Source organism: Poecilia formosa, unplaced genomic scaffold, assembly GCF_000485575.1.
Source record: "Poecilia formosa unplaced genomic scaffold, Poecilia_formosa-5.1.2 Scaffold317, whole genome shotgun sequence".
NCBI classification, from domain to species: domain Eukaryota; kingdom Metazoa; phylum Chordata; class Actinopteri; order Cyprinodontiformes; family Poeciliidae; genus Poecilia; species Poecilia formosa.
In genome coordinates, this window is record NW_006800256.1 from 385,557 (window position 1) to 403,041 (window position 17,485).

General features: G+C 40.1%; 1 protein-coding gene and 1 long non-coding RNA gene across 2 annotated transcripts in view; both read right to left on the minus strand.

Annotated features, from left to right (window-relative positions):
* The window catches only part of LOC107833052 (uncharacterized), a 19,402-nt gene extending 16,225 nt beyond the window's left edge, over positions 1 to 3,177 (minus strand). Inside the window, exon 1 of the long non-coding RNA XR_001658761.1 lies at positions 3,164 to 3,177. This is a non-coding gene — a long non-coding RNA (uncharacterized LOC107833052). The remainder of the gene's footprint in view (positions 1 to 3,163) is intronic.
* robo2 (roundabout, axon guidance receptor, homolog 2 (Drosophila)) overlaps positions 1 to 17,485 on the minus strand; it is a 545,602-nt gene that overhangs the window by 266,492 nt on the left and 261,625 nt on the right. The window contains exon 2 of the mRNA XM_016661181.1: positions 4,898 to 5,224. Coding sequence (XP_016516667.1) covers positions 4,898 to 5,224 — 327 coding nt within the window. The remainder of the gene's footprint in view (positions 1 to 4,897; positions 5,225 to 17,485) is intronic.

Consider the following 17,485-nt stretch of genomic DNA (forward strand, 5'->3'; position numbering starts at 1 on the left):
CATTTTGCAGTAAGTATCTGTACTTTCTACTTCACTACATTTCTACAAAACTGTCGCGTTACTTGGTACATCCAATTCTCGTTGCTCTTTTTTTTTTTCCATTAAAATGTGAAGTTCAGGAACTTAAGGTGGCGCCGTAAAATCCAAGCAATAACGTGACTTAGTGTCTGTTGTCACCTATCGCCTCCACCTTTACTCGCATGCGGCGCTCCAGACATGCACAGTGGTTTCCTCTGAGCGGGAGAAGATGTCTGTCTGATCGTCAGTCATATAATAGCGTTGCATAAATCATAAGATATGGCGACATGTAAAATCAGCAGCGCTTCGCTTTCACAGATGGTGGGGACTTCGTCCAATTTTTAGCGTTACTTGGAAGGAAATCTTAAAGAAAGGTAAGATCTGTGGACGTGATGCTTGCAAAGCTAACTGTACAGAGACACACATGTTGCATCTGCAATGAAAAAAAGTTGTCACTCATGCGCTGAATTATTGTGTGGAGGTGTTGAATGAGGTGTTGCAAATATGGAACCACTCTGTGACCAAAGTCTGCTTTGATATGACATTCAGGAACCATCCGATTCTTCTGGACAGATCTTTACTGATTAAATTTATTTCAGCTTTAAGTATTTAATATCTATGTGCTTTATGTGAATGTGGAGTCTTCAGATAAATTTGAGAAGCAATTTTGATAGGTAAAACTTAATGTTTTTGTGTCACGTAGTTTGGGGTGCTTGTCTTGACTTGGTCTTGGGTAGGTGATCTTGACTACAACTATGCTACGTGGCTCCTTGGTTCCATGTCCTCCCCCACCCACCTTCTTTCCATCCCCTTTNATGAAAAAAAGTTGTCACTCATGCGCTGAATTATTGTGTGGAGGTGTTGAATGAGGTGTTGCAAATATGGAACAACGCTGTGACCAAAGTCTGCTTTGATATGACATTCAGGAACGATCCGATTCTTCTGGACAGATCTTTACTGATTAAATTTATTTCAGCTTTAAGTATTTAATATCTATGTGCTTTATGTGAATGTGGAGTCTTCAGATAAATTTGAGAAGCAATTTTGATAGGTAAAACTTAATGTTTTTGTGTCACGTAGTTTGGGGTGCTTGTCTTGACTTGGTCTTGGGTAGGTGATCTTGACTACAACTATGCTACGTGGCTCCTTGGTTCCATGTCCTCCCCCACCCACCTTCTTTCCATCCCCTTTCTGTTGGATTTCTTTCAAAATAAAAGCCCTAATGGCAAAAAAAGTGAAGTTCATGCTATGTTAGGACAGGAGACAAGATGTTTCCATCCCTGAAATTATGATGCATAGAATCACATACCTAAGTCGAAACTATGTTACAGAGAGTAAACATAATAAAAACATGCTTTATCTGTGGCATTGTTCATTAAAATTGCATATTTCTGATGTATTCAAATTAAATACGATCAGTTCACTTAATGATATTGTATTAGGGATTAGGTAATGCATTCAGCAAGTACTTTTACTTTTAATACTTAAGTATTTTCAAATGCCAGTACTTTTTTACTTTTACTTAAGTAGAAATGTTAATGTGGTAGTTTTACTTTTACTTGAGTACATTTTTGTCTGTGTATTTGTACTTTTACTTAAGTACATTTTTTAAGTACTTTCTCCACCACTGGTGATGAGAAAGGGAGGAGGATGCTTCCCTATGAACAAGATGACACAATTTTCATGACACCACTACATCAGTGAGAGTCAAAGTACCATAGGCACATGGTACTAAAAAGCTTAAGGCACACAGAAGCTTTTTATTTTAGCCCTATATGGGTTTCCAGCTCAGGGTGGAGATGGTTGGTTCAAAGCCTGTATGACCACTGATCCAGACTAAAGATGTCTACTGAAAGCCCACAAGAACTTCCAACCCAGGATGGAGATGCTTGCTCAGCTTCATTATGCCCACATATCCAGCCAGGAAAAGGAAATGTTCATTTCCACCCAATAAGTCAACCAGACACGGAGATGACTAAGTATTCCCATCTGAGCCTAAAGGAATTTCATTGAGGAGACAGGCATTAGAAAAATCAAAGACTGAAACTACAGGATATTCAAGAGTGTGAACAATCATATGGCATAATACCAAAACAGCAGCAGAGTCGTGTTTCATAAGAACTGACTATGTTGTTGCCCTTGGCAGGACACTAGTCTGGCCCATGCACCAATCCTACAAATCAACTTCAGAATATTTTTTATTCCATATCTCTTAAATTACCTGCTATTAAAATTGCAGTAAGTCATTAATGCCTTGATATAATACACTACCTTCATATTTCCATGTTCTTTCTCTCGTCTCATCTTCTTAAATTTCTAAAACGTGCCTTTGGGGGATTTCATCTGCTCGCACTCCAATAATTTATATGAAAATGGTTCTACTTTAATAAAACTTTATTACTATGTCAGATTGTAATTAATTGGCAGGGGGCACTTTCAGACTAAATGAAGATTTTCACAGTTAATAACTATTGGAAGAAGCAACCATTTTGACTCTGCAATGATATAGTTGTTGGCTCAAGTTCCAGATATGCAGAGGAAAACTATTTTCTGCAATCAAACCTTCAGGCTTCCTCTTTGTATCTTTTTAGCCACAAATGTAATTTAGTTGATGATAAAGTAGTGGACTAGAGAAAAACACCAAGCAGAAGTATTGCATTGATTCAGATCTGTTGTTTTCAACCTCAGTTCAACCCCATGAGTGAACTTTTTATCCCAATTCCTTCAAACCCAGAAATGTATTCAAGTAGCATAACTACATTTTCCTTACACTGGATTAGGCAAAGAGCATCGGAAACTGTTGGTGAAAAAAGCAAGTACGAAATGACCTCAAGATGGGTACAAATTCACACATGGCTGACAAAATAGATCCAGAACTTTAAAAATAAAAACATCAAAAGGGGTTAAATTACCACCAGTCTTAATGAAATAAAGAATAAATAGGTCCATAGTCCCCAGACAATCTGCTAAGAAACCAAACATAAACCAACAACAATTCAAAATTCTTTTTGCTGCCAAATTATTGAATACACATATGAGCTTAACAACAAAGATATTTATACTTAGGTTATAAAACCATACAACAAATGCAAAGTGTTATTATAGACATTCAGTTTTCAAGTGAACTTCTGAGAATTCATGTAACTTTTTGAAAAAACATTTTCTTAGAAATGTGGACTGTAGACTGTATACATTAGTGTTAAGAATGTCTCTTCTGCTGCAACACACTTAGCATTGAGATGCTATTTTAGGCTAGAATAGCGTCAGCAGTAGGCTAACTCCTTTTAGTACAACTTGCACGCAAAACCGTCTTTCCCGGCGTCCAGATTGAAAAATTGACCTCCTGTCAGCCAAGAGTGTTGTGATCGGTGTTTTATGTGTATTTATTTTGAGATTTTTCTGTGTTTTAGTCTGTTCCCCTGTGAGTCTCAGTGTCTTCCCTGTTTGTTTCCAGCTGTGTCTCGTTTCTTTGATTACCCTCCCAGTGTATTTAGTCCCACCTGTTGTCTTTGTCTCTTGTCGGATCGTCGTTGTGTGTGCATCTCTGTCTTCCCTGTTGCTCCCTGTGCAACCTATTTGGATTCTGTTCTTTTGGATTATTTCATCATTAAAACCATTATTCATCACTTCAACCTGGGTCTGCCTGCGTCCTGCTTCTCACCTCACCAAACCACATTACAAATCATGACAAAGAGTAGCAGTTTTGTCGTCCATTGCTATTGTTTGCTATATTTGACGGTTGTGCATCAGATTTCCTCGCGCATCAGAAACGTGCAAATGCAAAAGTTCCATTTTGAACTTTTACAGTTAAAAAAAATTGCTGTGAATTGAATTAAAGATTTTAAGAAATTAAAATGGATTTAATTAATTGAAATGTACAGGTTCAAGTCCTGGTCCTACAAAAAGCAGGTTATTTCTTCCCTCCTCTCTTCAAAGAAATAAAATAAAATACATACGTATCTGAAAGAGTTTGCTTGTTGTAGACATGGAGTCTACAGAAAGTGTTAGCAGAGAATTACTCCAAACCGGTCAAATATTTGTAACGTTGAAGCTAAAGTATCTTTTAAATCTCTTCAATGAGAGCTGAACATAGTCTGTCCTGTTGCCCGTTTCCTAGTTAGCTATAATAAGCCATATTATTAAATGACAAGTCAAAACAACAAAAGCAGATGGAGACTTCCCACACCACCTCCTAGACTGTTTGAGGTCTCTGGGACCTGCTGTTTGAAAACCCGGCCTAAGTCTGTTTCAGGAGTGAGTGTAGGCTCATCTTCAAAGGTAATCTGAGTCACAGTTCAGGTTCTGCCTGTCATCAACACAGTCCAGACAGCTTGAGCTAAATGTCCATCAGGAGCTATCCCTGTCATTCTAGCCCTGATCACCAGTGAGAGACCCAATGTCCGCCCTGCCATCTTGTCTCTTTCATAGAGTGACAGCAGCTTTATGTCCAAACTCAAAGATCTGCGAACAACTTCAAAACAGCCCCTCTGAGCCAAGAACGTATCAAATTAACCAGATTCATGGCTGAAAACTCATTTGCCACAAGTCATTACCCGAGCTAACAAGAACCTTTTAGACCTCAGGAAATCATTATGGAGTTGGCAAAAAGAGAACAATGAAATCAACTCTAAGAATAATGTAATTACAGTTGCCTCAAATTAAATGTTGATTTGTTTCCTCTTATTCCCAGTGGTAAGCGGAGTGCAATTTCCTAATACAAATGATGTTTACAAACAAATTATAAAATTTCATAATGTTGAGTGGAAATCCAGGTTTTTTGACTGCAGCAGGATCTGGACCTACTTTGCCCAGCCAAAGACAAATAGAATTAAAAAAAAAAAAAAAAAAAAAAGAAAAAAGATACGACGTCACGACTCACATGCTACTTCCAGGGATGCATTACGGCTGACGGCTTCTCCCAGGTAGTTCCGGGCCACGCAGACATAGGCTCCCTCGTCGGGTTTGCTCCGTCGTCCGTGAACAATGCGCAGGAAGAAAAGCGACCCGGTCGGAAGCAGCATGCGGTGCGAACGTGGGTCATCTTTGTCCGTTTCCACCCGCTCCCCGTCTTTGTACCACTCCACTGTCGGGGTGGGTCGCCCCTCCGCTTTACAGTTGAGAGTGGCAGGCTCCCCTTTGGATACGATCAGGTCAGAGGGGTGCTCCACAATCCGGGGCGGGGAGTCCTCCTGGCGCAGACGGGATCCTGAGGGTAAAGACACAGAGCAGTGCAATTAATAACAGAAGAGAGACTATTTTTATGTTAAAAAAATTAAAAACATATGGCTTATTAAATCCATTTTCAAACATAAACTGTCAACAATGTAAACAGAAATTGTTAGTAATAAAACAGAACTCAGAAAACAAAAAAAATAATTAACTCAAGATTAGTACAGATATTTCTATTTGCTAAAAGAGTGAGTTGAGCTCACAAAATGAGAACTGAAGTAGAGTCTTGAGCACATTCATTGTTACCGCCATATGCACAGTTGATTAAAAAGTTTCACATTTCAAAAGAACGCCAATATAAGTGACATGTATCTTCCAAAACATCTATCACAAACTTGGACAGTTTGCTGCTAATGAAATTAAAGTTAGCTTAGAGGCTTCAAAGTTAGTATTCTTGATAAACAGACTTGTTGTGCACAACACTCTCACATCCATCAATGAGCTATTAACAAATGCTAAGTGCTATTAGCAACTGTAGAAGGAGATGGTGAGGGACCACCAACAAAGTGACAAAAAGTGTCAAAAGTGTGGAATCAAAAGAAATAGAAGTAGAAAGAAAGTTCACATCCTCAATATTCCAACACTCCATCATCTGGAAACATCTAGTAGATGCATCAAGATCGCTTGTGGCTGCTAACGGGATGTTTTTGTCCCCTTTCCAAAAGGTTGACTTTTATCTTATTGCTAGCACCAAATCCGGGATGTTATACATGTACACCAAAATACATCTTTGCTTACATTTAAGGTCGTTGCTGATTAAGAAGAGTAATGATTTGGAAAAAATATAGACTATAAATATCTATACAAAATTCTTATGCTTTAAGTTTGAGTCTAAAAGTGATGTTTGAATCATTGCATTTTGGGCTATAAAATGTTTTCTTGTTAAAAACAGAACATAAATGTGTTTCATTAGCACTTTTTAAAAATTATTTTACTAGCTTAAGTAAAAACTACATAAAGGGACAATGTTTATTCAATTACTTTATTAATGGTTACAATAATCAATGGATTACTCAATTACTAAAATAAATGTTTACAGCAGCCCTATTTTAAAACAAATACAACATCAACATTTGATCAAAAGACTTGGACCGATTTTTGAGCAAATACATCCTGGTTTTCTGGTAATGTGCACATGCAAACTACAACTTGAAGCATGGAAGATTTAGAGTTTCACAAGAGAGATCTGCTCTAGTCAAACCAATCTTACAAGTAATTAGACCCCTACGTGGACAACATAATACTTTTCTTACGGTTGAAAAGCCTGCAAAACTGATGTGAATATGAATTGCAAAGTTCTTTTTTTTTTTCTCTTTATTTGGATGGATGTTAGAGTTCAGGCCGATGTCAAATGCTAATCCCCTGTGGCTCAAAGCCATGGCCGCTCCTTTTCATTAGGGTTGCAATGACTGAGCTCTTGGAGTCTGGTGGTTAAGATAATGCTCCCCAAGTCTGGGCGCTGTATGCGTTTGTGACCAGGTCTTACTCCCAGAGATAAGGAGCCGTGGGCCACACACATTTACATCACACAGGCCATGGAAGCCACGCAAGAATCAAACACTTTAATCCAGCACCAAACAATCGAAGAACTACTTCAAAGCAGAGCAAATCAAGCTAACTTTTCCAACATTTAATGGAAAGGTCTTTTCGTTTAACAACATAAAATTGTCCCATCACTTACTATGATTTTGCTGGCAGCTGCACGCTAATCAATCAGGACTTGGATCAAGTTGAGACCTGAACTTTTTTTGTCAACAAACGAGTTGCTGAATGTTTGATTGAGCCAAGTTGATGACTATGACCTTAGTTATTAGTGCAGTGGGTTAATAGGACGATCCATGTTATACTTAAGGCTAATGTACCACAAAGATCTTTCTCCTTGGGCTTGAGCTAAACTCAACAAAGGATTGAAGCAGTTCTGGAAGTTTGGGTCTTTGTTCAGCTACGTTTGTGCACGTTTCCACACTATGGCAATCAACTATAAATCTTTGTACTAAAATTTTACAAGCACAAATATCTGCACAAAATGCCTGTCAAAGCTCCTGAGCAAACACACACACGCATTCAAACGACACACATCTCTGCACAAAAGTCCAGAAGCCCACCACTCGACAGGAATCAGCCATCAGACAGTAGCATATTGACTCCTGAACAGGAGGTAGCCTGTTCTCTCTTCTTCCTAATTTCGGCTAATTCCCTCCATTTCCCCACCATTGATTAGTGATCAGGCCTCGTGTCTTTTGCCAAATGGGGCTACAGATGGGGGTTTGTGCATGAGTGGCTGGTGACAACATGTTCCCACAGCTCATGATCTAATCTTACTGGCATTAGGTGGAAAACTGGATGTTGTTGGAAGTGAAGCAGACAAAAAAAATTACAGTAGGCTTCTAAAAATCATTTTCTCAATGAAAAGTTAGTAACAGTAACATTTTGTACAGAGTGAGTTTGAGTTGTGGCAATGAGAGACTCAACCTATACAAGGCAGCAGTTAGGACCACGGCGCTGATTAATAGAGAGCGAGATAAAGGAAATTGATGGACACCCCCCTCTTCCCTTGATGAAGTGTCGAATGCACATTTATTTTTATCTCATTGAAGCATGTGTTTCCCCCGCTGCAATCCAGAAAACCACACAGGGGCTTTCCACTAAAACCAATGTGCACGCACAGGAGCAAACCACGGCGACTACATTCGATTTATATCAGTCTAATTTCTTTAAATCCAATTTGTATTCCATTCTACTGCCTTCTAATCATGTAGACCTCGAGTCTCCATCTGCTCCAGTCTTTCCTGTGGACATGAACGCAGCAGATGCCTCTACTGTTGTCCTTCCACTGCCAGGGAAAAGCCGATCTTGGTGAACAGAGGGCCCTACGTTGACGGTCAATGTCCTTGCTGAGTGGGTACAGTTAGGTGAAGAGACAGCAAAGGTCAAAAACATCCCTGTGCTAGAAAATACAGTGGTGAAACCTTCCATTGAATGTGGAAAGCAGTGCACAATTGTAGAGGGAAATATTTTTTCTAAACAAAACTCTGATTTATGCTGATGTATTTTAGGGACCTTTTTCTGGGACGAAATCGGCATCAGAAGTCAACTGGCGAGTACATAGAGCCGTGATCCCCAACCCCCGGTCCACGGCTGGTACCGGATCGTGGACCAATTGGTACCGAGCCGCGCAAGAAATAATTAAATATTTCCGTTTTATGTATTATTTGAGTCTGGAGGATCTTTTATTTTGAAAATCCTTTAACCGGATTCTCTCGGTTACTTGCGCACCAACATTGAGGCCAGAAGCAGCAAAATGAGTAAGAAACAGATGTCTTTGGAAAGTTTCTTTGCAAAGGGGAAAAGGCCCAGAGAAGAGACAGGAGAGTGGATTTATCCCGGACCGGTAGGTGAGCCCCACATTACAAGCCCGCTCTGCGTAACATGCGGCGACCGGCTCGCTGAGGCAATGAAGCTTCAAACTGCTTCGCCACGTAGAGACCAATCACGTCGTGCTCAAGCAACACACCTCGGGTGTTATTGTCTCTCATCACTCCCGGATGGGACCGTCTCGTTGCAGAGAAACAAGCTCGGGGCTCCCGTTAGTCATTATCGTGAGTTAAAATTTTTTACGAAAGTAAAATGTTCGTTTTTGTGGCGCATCTGTATCTTATTTTGAAGGGATATATAAACGTTACCATAGCGACCAGAGTCAAAGAGCGTTTGGGCAGTGGTCGAGAGGAGATGAGTAGAGCTTGTGAGTCTTAAGTCTGGTTTAGACGGCAAGATTTAAGAATTGTCGGCCGATTCTCCAAACCTCTGTGACCACAGAGCTGATAAAAGTACAACAGGTTCAATCGGTTTGTGTCTCCAGCCACACGGCAGAAGCAACACACCACACGAACCGATTCCAGTATCCAGAGGATAATCCAGTAAAACCACCAACATAGCGGGAATTTAGAATAACCAAACACGGATGACGATGTAGAAGCAATAGTGATAGTTTGTGGACTCATTTTGAAGAGATAAAAGACGTAATAAAAAGAATAAAAAGAAAAGGCGGTGGATAAAAGACGACGGGAGCAGCCGCTCTATTTGCTGCACTATGATTTGGAGGTGAACGTTTTTTCATAGTTAACATTTTTAACTGAATAAACATAATAAACATATATAATAATGACCTTTACATATAATAATAAACATTTCCATATATCATATCCGATATCCACCGGACTCTCAGTTGTTCGATATGTCAGCTGTTTGGGATTCCCCTCTGTTCTTACGTCACCGCGCTTTCTGATTGACTACCTGTCACATTCAACAGGTTACATTCTCGTTCCCAGTCAGGGAAAACCCCACAGGCTGTGATAAAAGGGCCAAGACAACCCCGGGCCGTAACAAAATTTCCAAGTCTTGACCCGTCCGCGGTAATAAAATGGTTGGGGACCACTGACATAGAGTATTAATACAACTGTTCTGCAAAGGCTTAAAGCTATAAAAAAAATATCTATTTTTACATATTTGTTGAAACTGTCACTATATTGTGACAGCATGGTAAGAGACCGATAATCTGTGGGGAAAAAATTTGCTCTTCTGTCTTCTCCCAGTGCTAACTCGAAACAACCAATCTGAGCCAGGAGGAGTGTCTTAGCGCTGTCAATCATCCTAAAGTTCCCCTCCTTTCTTACCAGTTGTTTCATTGCAAAAATATCAACATCAACATGTTAATCCGTATCTATAGGCTATTTGCTGTCCAAGAGAGCTAGATACAAAACTTTCTTCATCCAGACACCAGATCTTAGCTTCTCGCAAAAGTCGAAGTAAATTTTCTGTTTCCTACCGGCTGCCTTCCCCCCCCAGCCCCACTCTCTTTGCAGCAAATGGGCTTTCTGTTGCCCTTTTAATGCGATCATTGGTGCTGTGCAATCAAGGGCTCTCTGAGCTGAGGCAAGTGCACTTCACTGGGGCTCAGGGCACACGCTCCAATCAAACATGGCTGTGTTTCCCCCTGCCCCATCTGCAATAACACCACCATTACTTTTCACCACGGCTGTGCTGTCATCCACTCCTGGAGGAAAGCAGGAAACGGAGAACAAACAAACAAAGAATGCAGCCAGGGAGGGAAATCAGTAAGCAGTTGGTGAACCAGAAGATGATGGGGTTTCTTTTCAGCCTATTATTATTTATTTATTTATTTTTACGTCTTCTTATGTCCACATCACTGAAATGGATGCAACTTTCCATTATATGTGCACAAGCTGAACATGTTTGCATTCTTTTCATGACTCAGAGAAAGTAGCATGAAAGTACATCAAAACTCCACTTAAGTTTCTGATTTGAAAAAACAAACAAACAAAATCACCTCTTTATTTCTCCATTAATTCCAAGATAAAACATCTCCAATTATATCTCCGGTTATACTGACCACACACAGTTAGGCTGTGTTTTCTATTATCTTGGTCACATATTTATTCATGTGTGCAACAGAAGGTCAGGCCTTTGATGATCTTTTTGTAATTATTTTTATTAGCTCCCAGGAGAAATTCTAGCCTACAAACCAAATCAATACCCACACCAGTCTCAAGCAGAACATAAAGAGAAGGGCTCCCCAAAGAGATATTACTTATTCTGCCAGCAGACATTCGCTGATCACAGGTAACCAACAGCAACCTTGGACCAAGGCGAGAAGTTCCAGCCTCGGAGGCGCTGTAAAAAACATCAAACGCTAAAATGGAAAACCGGGACAAGTGGCTGTAGAAGCGTGGCTCAGCGAGAAGGAAACTTGGAATGGAATTGTACAACACCTGATGCCTCCGAACTGGGATACATTACAATGTCTGACCAAAGTATTCACATCCCTCATATGTGAATACTGGATGGTAAGTATTCACATCCTCAAAACTCCTCTGTTTTTTGAGGAGTTTTTCTGTTTTTTTAAATGGCATTTTACGTGACAGACCAACACAACCTGCCATGTAATTGTCAAGTGGAAAGAAAATGATGAATATACATAACGTGGTGTGCATTGCTTCTCTGGAACTCGGATTACAATTTGTACATCTTTAAATAATAAGTCACTACCATATTTGCACATCTAGATCTGTTTTTGCCCTCACTCTTTGTGATATTTCTTACATCCTCAGTGTTAGGGTCTGAGAACATCACTTTTCAAATACTGTCTCAAATTCGATATTTATTACAGGTGCACCAATATGAAAATTTGTGCTCATATTGACATTAATATGCTGCTATGGCCAAAAACAAATACTTAACAGATACTTGATATATATTGCATATGTATCAATAGTTTTTCAATACCTTGAAAAACAACCACATCATTAACTTCATCACTGCTTTTCTGATGCAGCTAAAATCCCCACAATCCTCTGCTGCATCACCATCACTGCCACATGACCAGACAAGAACCATATGACCTCCTTCCCTTCTCCTCCAGAAACAAACAGAAACAAGATGGAAATGGTTATCAGTTAATACTTGAATGCTTTTATTTTTCAGACTGATTCCAATATGTTAAAAAATTTGACTAATGTCATCCAATCCTCATGTTAGCACCGATATATTTTACATCTCTAATTTTTATCCAGAAAGATCTTGAATTATTTTCTGGTGCTTGCTAAAGAAAAGCATTCCCACAGCATGGTGGCTCATCGCGGGCATCATGCTTTCTGGGTCATATCTTTCCTTGACACATCGCCTTCGTGTCAGATCCATGTGCTTTATTTCAAACTAAACATTTCTCCTGGTTCCGTTTACCATTTTCCCATTTGGTTTCCTCTCACTGCTGAGACTCCACCTTTGCCCCCTGGTGTCTATCCGTTTCACTTGCTCTCTGTCCTATTACAGCCTGCCCTCAGTGTTTTCGGGCGATGGAGTCATATTCGTCATGTCATCAGAGAGGAAATGCGAGAGAGCAGCGGGGGTGAGGGGGGGAGAAACTGAGGGTGGTGAAAGACTGATGTTACCGGTCGTCTGCGCCTCAGCACCAGAGTGCTGCGACACCTCCGAGCGGCACGCTCTGCGCCCGGGATTCATCTTTCTTACACCAGGCTGTCAGTGGCAGCTCCAGTGCAACCCACTCACCCCCCGCCCCCCACACTAGACAGACACACAGCTCATCTCAGGGAGGTGTCACCGGAGCAGTCCAGCCCCAGAGGACCCGGCGAGCCTCGTGGTGACGACACGGAAAGCGAATGAAATGTGTTCACAGGTGCAGAGCAGAGTCTTCCATTTCATCTGCTGCTGAAATATAGCAAGTGGTCTCTTTGAGCTAGTTAGCTTTCAAGCTGCCATGATGGGCTCTGTTCCACCTTAGTGCTCTGAAGAGTGTCCTTCCCTTCTCCCCCTTAGATTTATACTCTGAAAGCAAACATGGGAGGTAATTCTACAAGCTCCCCACAACCTCTCAATGCATCCATGCTCGACTCCCAACAAATATCAGATAGAATTCCACGCCAAGTGTATTTCAGGCAGTGACAAGGTTGGGGGTCATATTGACTTTGCATCTGTGTATTTGCCCTCTCACTCTCTCCTCCCATACAGATGGGATATATAAATAGATAACTGTGGGAAACAGAATATCTGATTTTGCTGCAAAGGACCCAATCTGCATAGGTTCCATTTCAAGAAGTGCCACCGCTGTTTTTAAACAGGCTGCTCCTGTTGTCAGTCCTCATCCTGATGTCAATGCTATGGGCAGGAAAGGAGAAGCTATCTCTTACAGCAGACGTCTTGGAGGAAGAAAAAAAGATGAGATTTTTGACAAGAAGCTGAAGTGTAAAGCGAGGACATAGAAAAATTTAGATCTACTCATGGCGAATGTGAAAAGTGTGCTGCTCCCCTTCTGTATGGTCTGATTAGTGTATGGAGATTAGCAACAGCTCCGTTGGCCTGTCAGGATGCTGGTAGGGACTCTAAATTGTTTGATGCAGATTAAATGATTTCCGATGGAGGGGCCACTCAAGCATGTAGCTCACTGCGTCACTTCACCTTCTTCATGCCTCCCTCTCTCTTTCCCTGCAGATCCTTTTGATCAACGCGGACTTATCTTCACCTGGAAGCTTGATATGAAATTTTAGAGCCAAAAAATCTATAAATATTGAAAGTATAAATATTGAAACCTGAATAAATTATAGCTGGGGTTTCTGTTGTTTTCTAAAGGAGATCAATAATTTTCAAAAGAACACTTTGACATAAAAAAAAAAAAAAAAAAATTTTCAAAAGAACGCTTTGACATAAAAAAAAGCATTTGTAGACCATAAAAAACAGAAAAACATGTTTGGAAGGGACTTTTACAACAACATTCATATATCCAGGAAAAAGTGAGAAGTAACTGGATAATTTTAACAGGGAGAACTTTGCTTTAAGGAAAGCAAAAACCCAAAGTCAAGAAATGAGGAGAAATGAGTCCTTACATAAAAAAATAAACATCCAGATCTCCATGGCAACCACAGGTGTTGTTTATGAGCATTAATCAGATAAGAACATGCTTGTTTCGCAGCCATCTTTACTTCACATGTCCTTCCTTTGTACAAAATATCTGCAGATGTGTCTGGCTAAATTAATAATGGTTCTCTCTAAACTATGAGAAATAAACCTTAGTAATTATGTAACTTTTTTTTCTGTCAGAGTCAAATGAATGAGAGAGCATGTGACTTATTTCAGCCAAACACCATGCTGTGGGTAAGCTGACTGCAGACAGATTTATAGCATTTTAGAGGTATGACATAAGTCGCACAAATTGTAATATAGACTACGAACACAGAGCAGGCAAATGCAGCCCAAATCCAATTTTTTTTTCTACCCACATGCGACACATATCCAATTGCTTCATGGCAGTTTGAATGACCCAATGACAATCCATTCAGCTGCCCAGCAATTGTGCAACTATGTGGCACTAAATCAGACATGTAGCTGATAGTTTTCAAAGCATCTGCAATTTGAACGGTCAAGTCACATTTAATATGACTTTTGATACAAGACAAGCACCAGAAAGCGGCACCAGCAGGAGCTAAACGTAAGTGCAACAAATTCCAATAAGACTCTGTAATTAACTTAATTAAAAATGTTAATTCCCACCATTAAAAATAATGTAACTACTGTAAACTACAAGTCTTGAATTGGAAAGTTGTACATATTTGCTCTTTGAAGATGCATTTTTGTGCACTTTAGATTTACAGGAAAATCAATGAATGATATATGAAGGCATATCAATCAACATTTGTGTAGCCAAACCAGATAAGCAGCAATCAGATTTTGTGATCTTTTCAGATTTGTGACCGTGTGTGATATTAACAAACCTGCTCCGAAAACAACAACAACAAAAAAAAGACTGATTATTTTTTAAGTGTAGCCACGTTCCAACATATAACCCAGGAAGATGCAATGAAATGTGGTATCATCCAATTCCCCCCTCAAGCATTTTAATCTCTTTAATGCTGAGCTGCCACTGCAAATTGAATGAAGAGAAATAAATAAGTGTGTTATTGCTGGGGCTGAAGGGGGCGGGTGAAGCCTCCAGGTGTCCTTGATACTCTACGTTGAGAGGTGATAATTGGAGGTGCTGCGTGCATGCTGACCTGCAGTGAGCACATTACTGTATCCCTGCAGTCAACACCCTCCTGTCACTCCAGCAATCCCCGAGCCAAACAATACCAACTTGAGGAATAGGAGCTATAACGGCAATCCATCCAGGTGATGGACTCACAGAGCGGAGCAGGGGTAATCAAATGGCTCTTATACCCCTCAGTGTATTTTTTATTTCTTTTAACGGAGCACCACAGGGAGTTGAGATGAGATTTATAAAATTTCTATACTGTACTGTGGGACACTATGTGTGGCTTTCCTTCATACTACAGCATCAAGGGTGACGGCAGTAAGTAGTTAAAGGGCTTATTCACTTTACTTGGCTCCATAAAATCACGGTGACACAAAAACAGTATATAGAGTTCAGAAGTATTCACAGACACACATCCACTTCGATTTAATAATCCTAAAACCGGGTCTGTTACCAGGACGCTAAGTAACAAATGTTTACAAGCGGTTTTCCAGAGAAAAAAAGAAAGAAAGTCACCACCACCCTGGAAGTGAACCGGGAAAATAAAATCATCAAGGGAGTAATTGTTTTTTGTTTTCAAAGCTGGTACAAGAGTTGTGACTCTTGGCTGATGTCCCTTTCCACACAGACTTTCATTGCAGTGCCGCTCTCATAGGGAGTCATTAGTTAAAAAAAAATCGCCCTGCTTGTAGAGCCCATGTTATTGACATTGGGGACCACATGATAAAATATTTGGCGCTGAAGTTCTTGTGTTATTTTAATTACGGTGAATATAAAAGGGTAAAGTGGGTCAGGATACTTCAGCACTTGAGCTGTTCTTAGTGCCTTGCAAAAGTATCACAATTTATTCAACTGTTGCACCATTTTCTAAATGAAATCACAAACTCCACTGTATATTATTAGGATTTTATATGACAGCCTGACAAAAAGTAATTTGCATTTGTGAAGTGGAAAGAAAATTGCGCAAGATTTACAGAAATTAGAACAAAAATATAGTCAAAATAGAGACATCTTTCTATAACCTATGCTCAGTCGGATTACATTTGACCAGATTACCTGCCTCTACTAAAAGAAAGCATCGTCATGGCAGCCTTATACCTTACTTAAGTGTTTAGGTGGATACTATGCACTCTCCGCCACACAATATTTTACTTCTACGCCAAACAGTTCTGTTTTGCTTGGGTCTGTTTCCAGGTTATCTTACAAAGGGTGCGTTCACACCAGCCCTGTTTAGTTCACATTAATCAGACTCTAGTTCATTTGTATAGAAAGTCTGGTTCTTCTGGGGAGGTATGAATGTGTGATCAAATGCTGATGTGAAACAAAAAAGAGAACCCTGATTCACCTAAAAAACCACTAAATTTCTGTTTTATAAAGAGGCATGTTGTTTTTGTGTTGTTTCCTTCACTGGTTCTTGGTGCAGTGCCACCACAGGTGAAAGGGTGAACAGGCTTTTTAGTCTGTTTGACACAGTGCAGGGCAAAAGCGAATCGTACCACCTGAAAATGTAACAAATGTTGAAACTTTGGTCCCCGTTTGAACCAAATCTCCTAGACTATCAGGTGTGAAGACATTCTAAAGTTTTTAATAACTGGTGTATCAGTTTAGTTGGACAGTCTGGATCCCTAGGTAACCTCTAAACCTAGAAGTATTCAATTAGAAATCCAATAAAATACATTAAAAATTTTTTGTTGTAATGTGAACCAAAACCAACAACATCGCTGGAACAGTCTACCAACCACAACCTAAAAGCACAGACAAAAAAAAAGATGTTGCTCTATCTTAAGTACTCAAGTTGCAGCACTACACATGGTCTGAGGTGGCAGAACAAGATACTTATTCAGTGGTCCCACTACTCCAAACTGCTTTCTTTGCAGTTGCATTTGGGCCATTGCTGCGTCTGATGGATGCGTTTTCAATTGTCGCACTCCAGCTGTCCGTCTTCAGACATCTCGCTCCAAGAGACAGCTAATGCATTTTTATTGCCGGTCTTCACCTCATTCAAGAAACTGGTGAGAACAGGAGCTCAAGTAAAACTGTCATGAAAACTCTTGACAGCAAAAACAATGTCAGGCGTTATTGACAGAAAAGACAAAGAGGAAAAGCAAATAGAGTATTTTCACTTATTTGAGTAAGACAGTAATTAAACCTCTTTATGTCTGCCTGTAGGGACGGGGACATGTGTGGGCTGGTACCCATGAGCATGTATTATCTGCCGTGTACTTCTGTGAGTCATTCAACCTTGACATCTCTTCCACCTTATCAAAGGGGAGCTTTGAGGCAGTCAAACACAGACTGGGGGCAACTGGACACAGTAAACAGATGCTTCCCAAGACAACATTTCAGAGGAGCATACAACATAAAAACACAGATAGGGCAAACATGTTATCACTTTTTTTATCTGACTTCCTGTTGTTGCTATTCTTCAGTTTGCATAGATAAGACTGCTCTTCACATCTACATGATAACAGAGTTATCCAACCAACCAAGAGTCCGTTTGAACAACTGGAGTTCAAAAGCTTCTTTACCATCATCTCATAAGGGATTATAAAACAGTAATTATAAGAGTATTTTCTGTTGGCCTGACCCTTAATTAGCTGTTTTGGAAACAAAGACATTGACAAAACAGAAAGGGGATTATATCTATGCCCCCTGGGCCCCGAAGGGGAAAAGCACAGG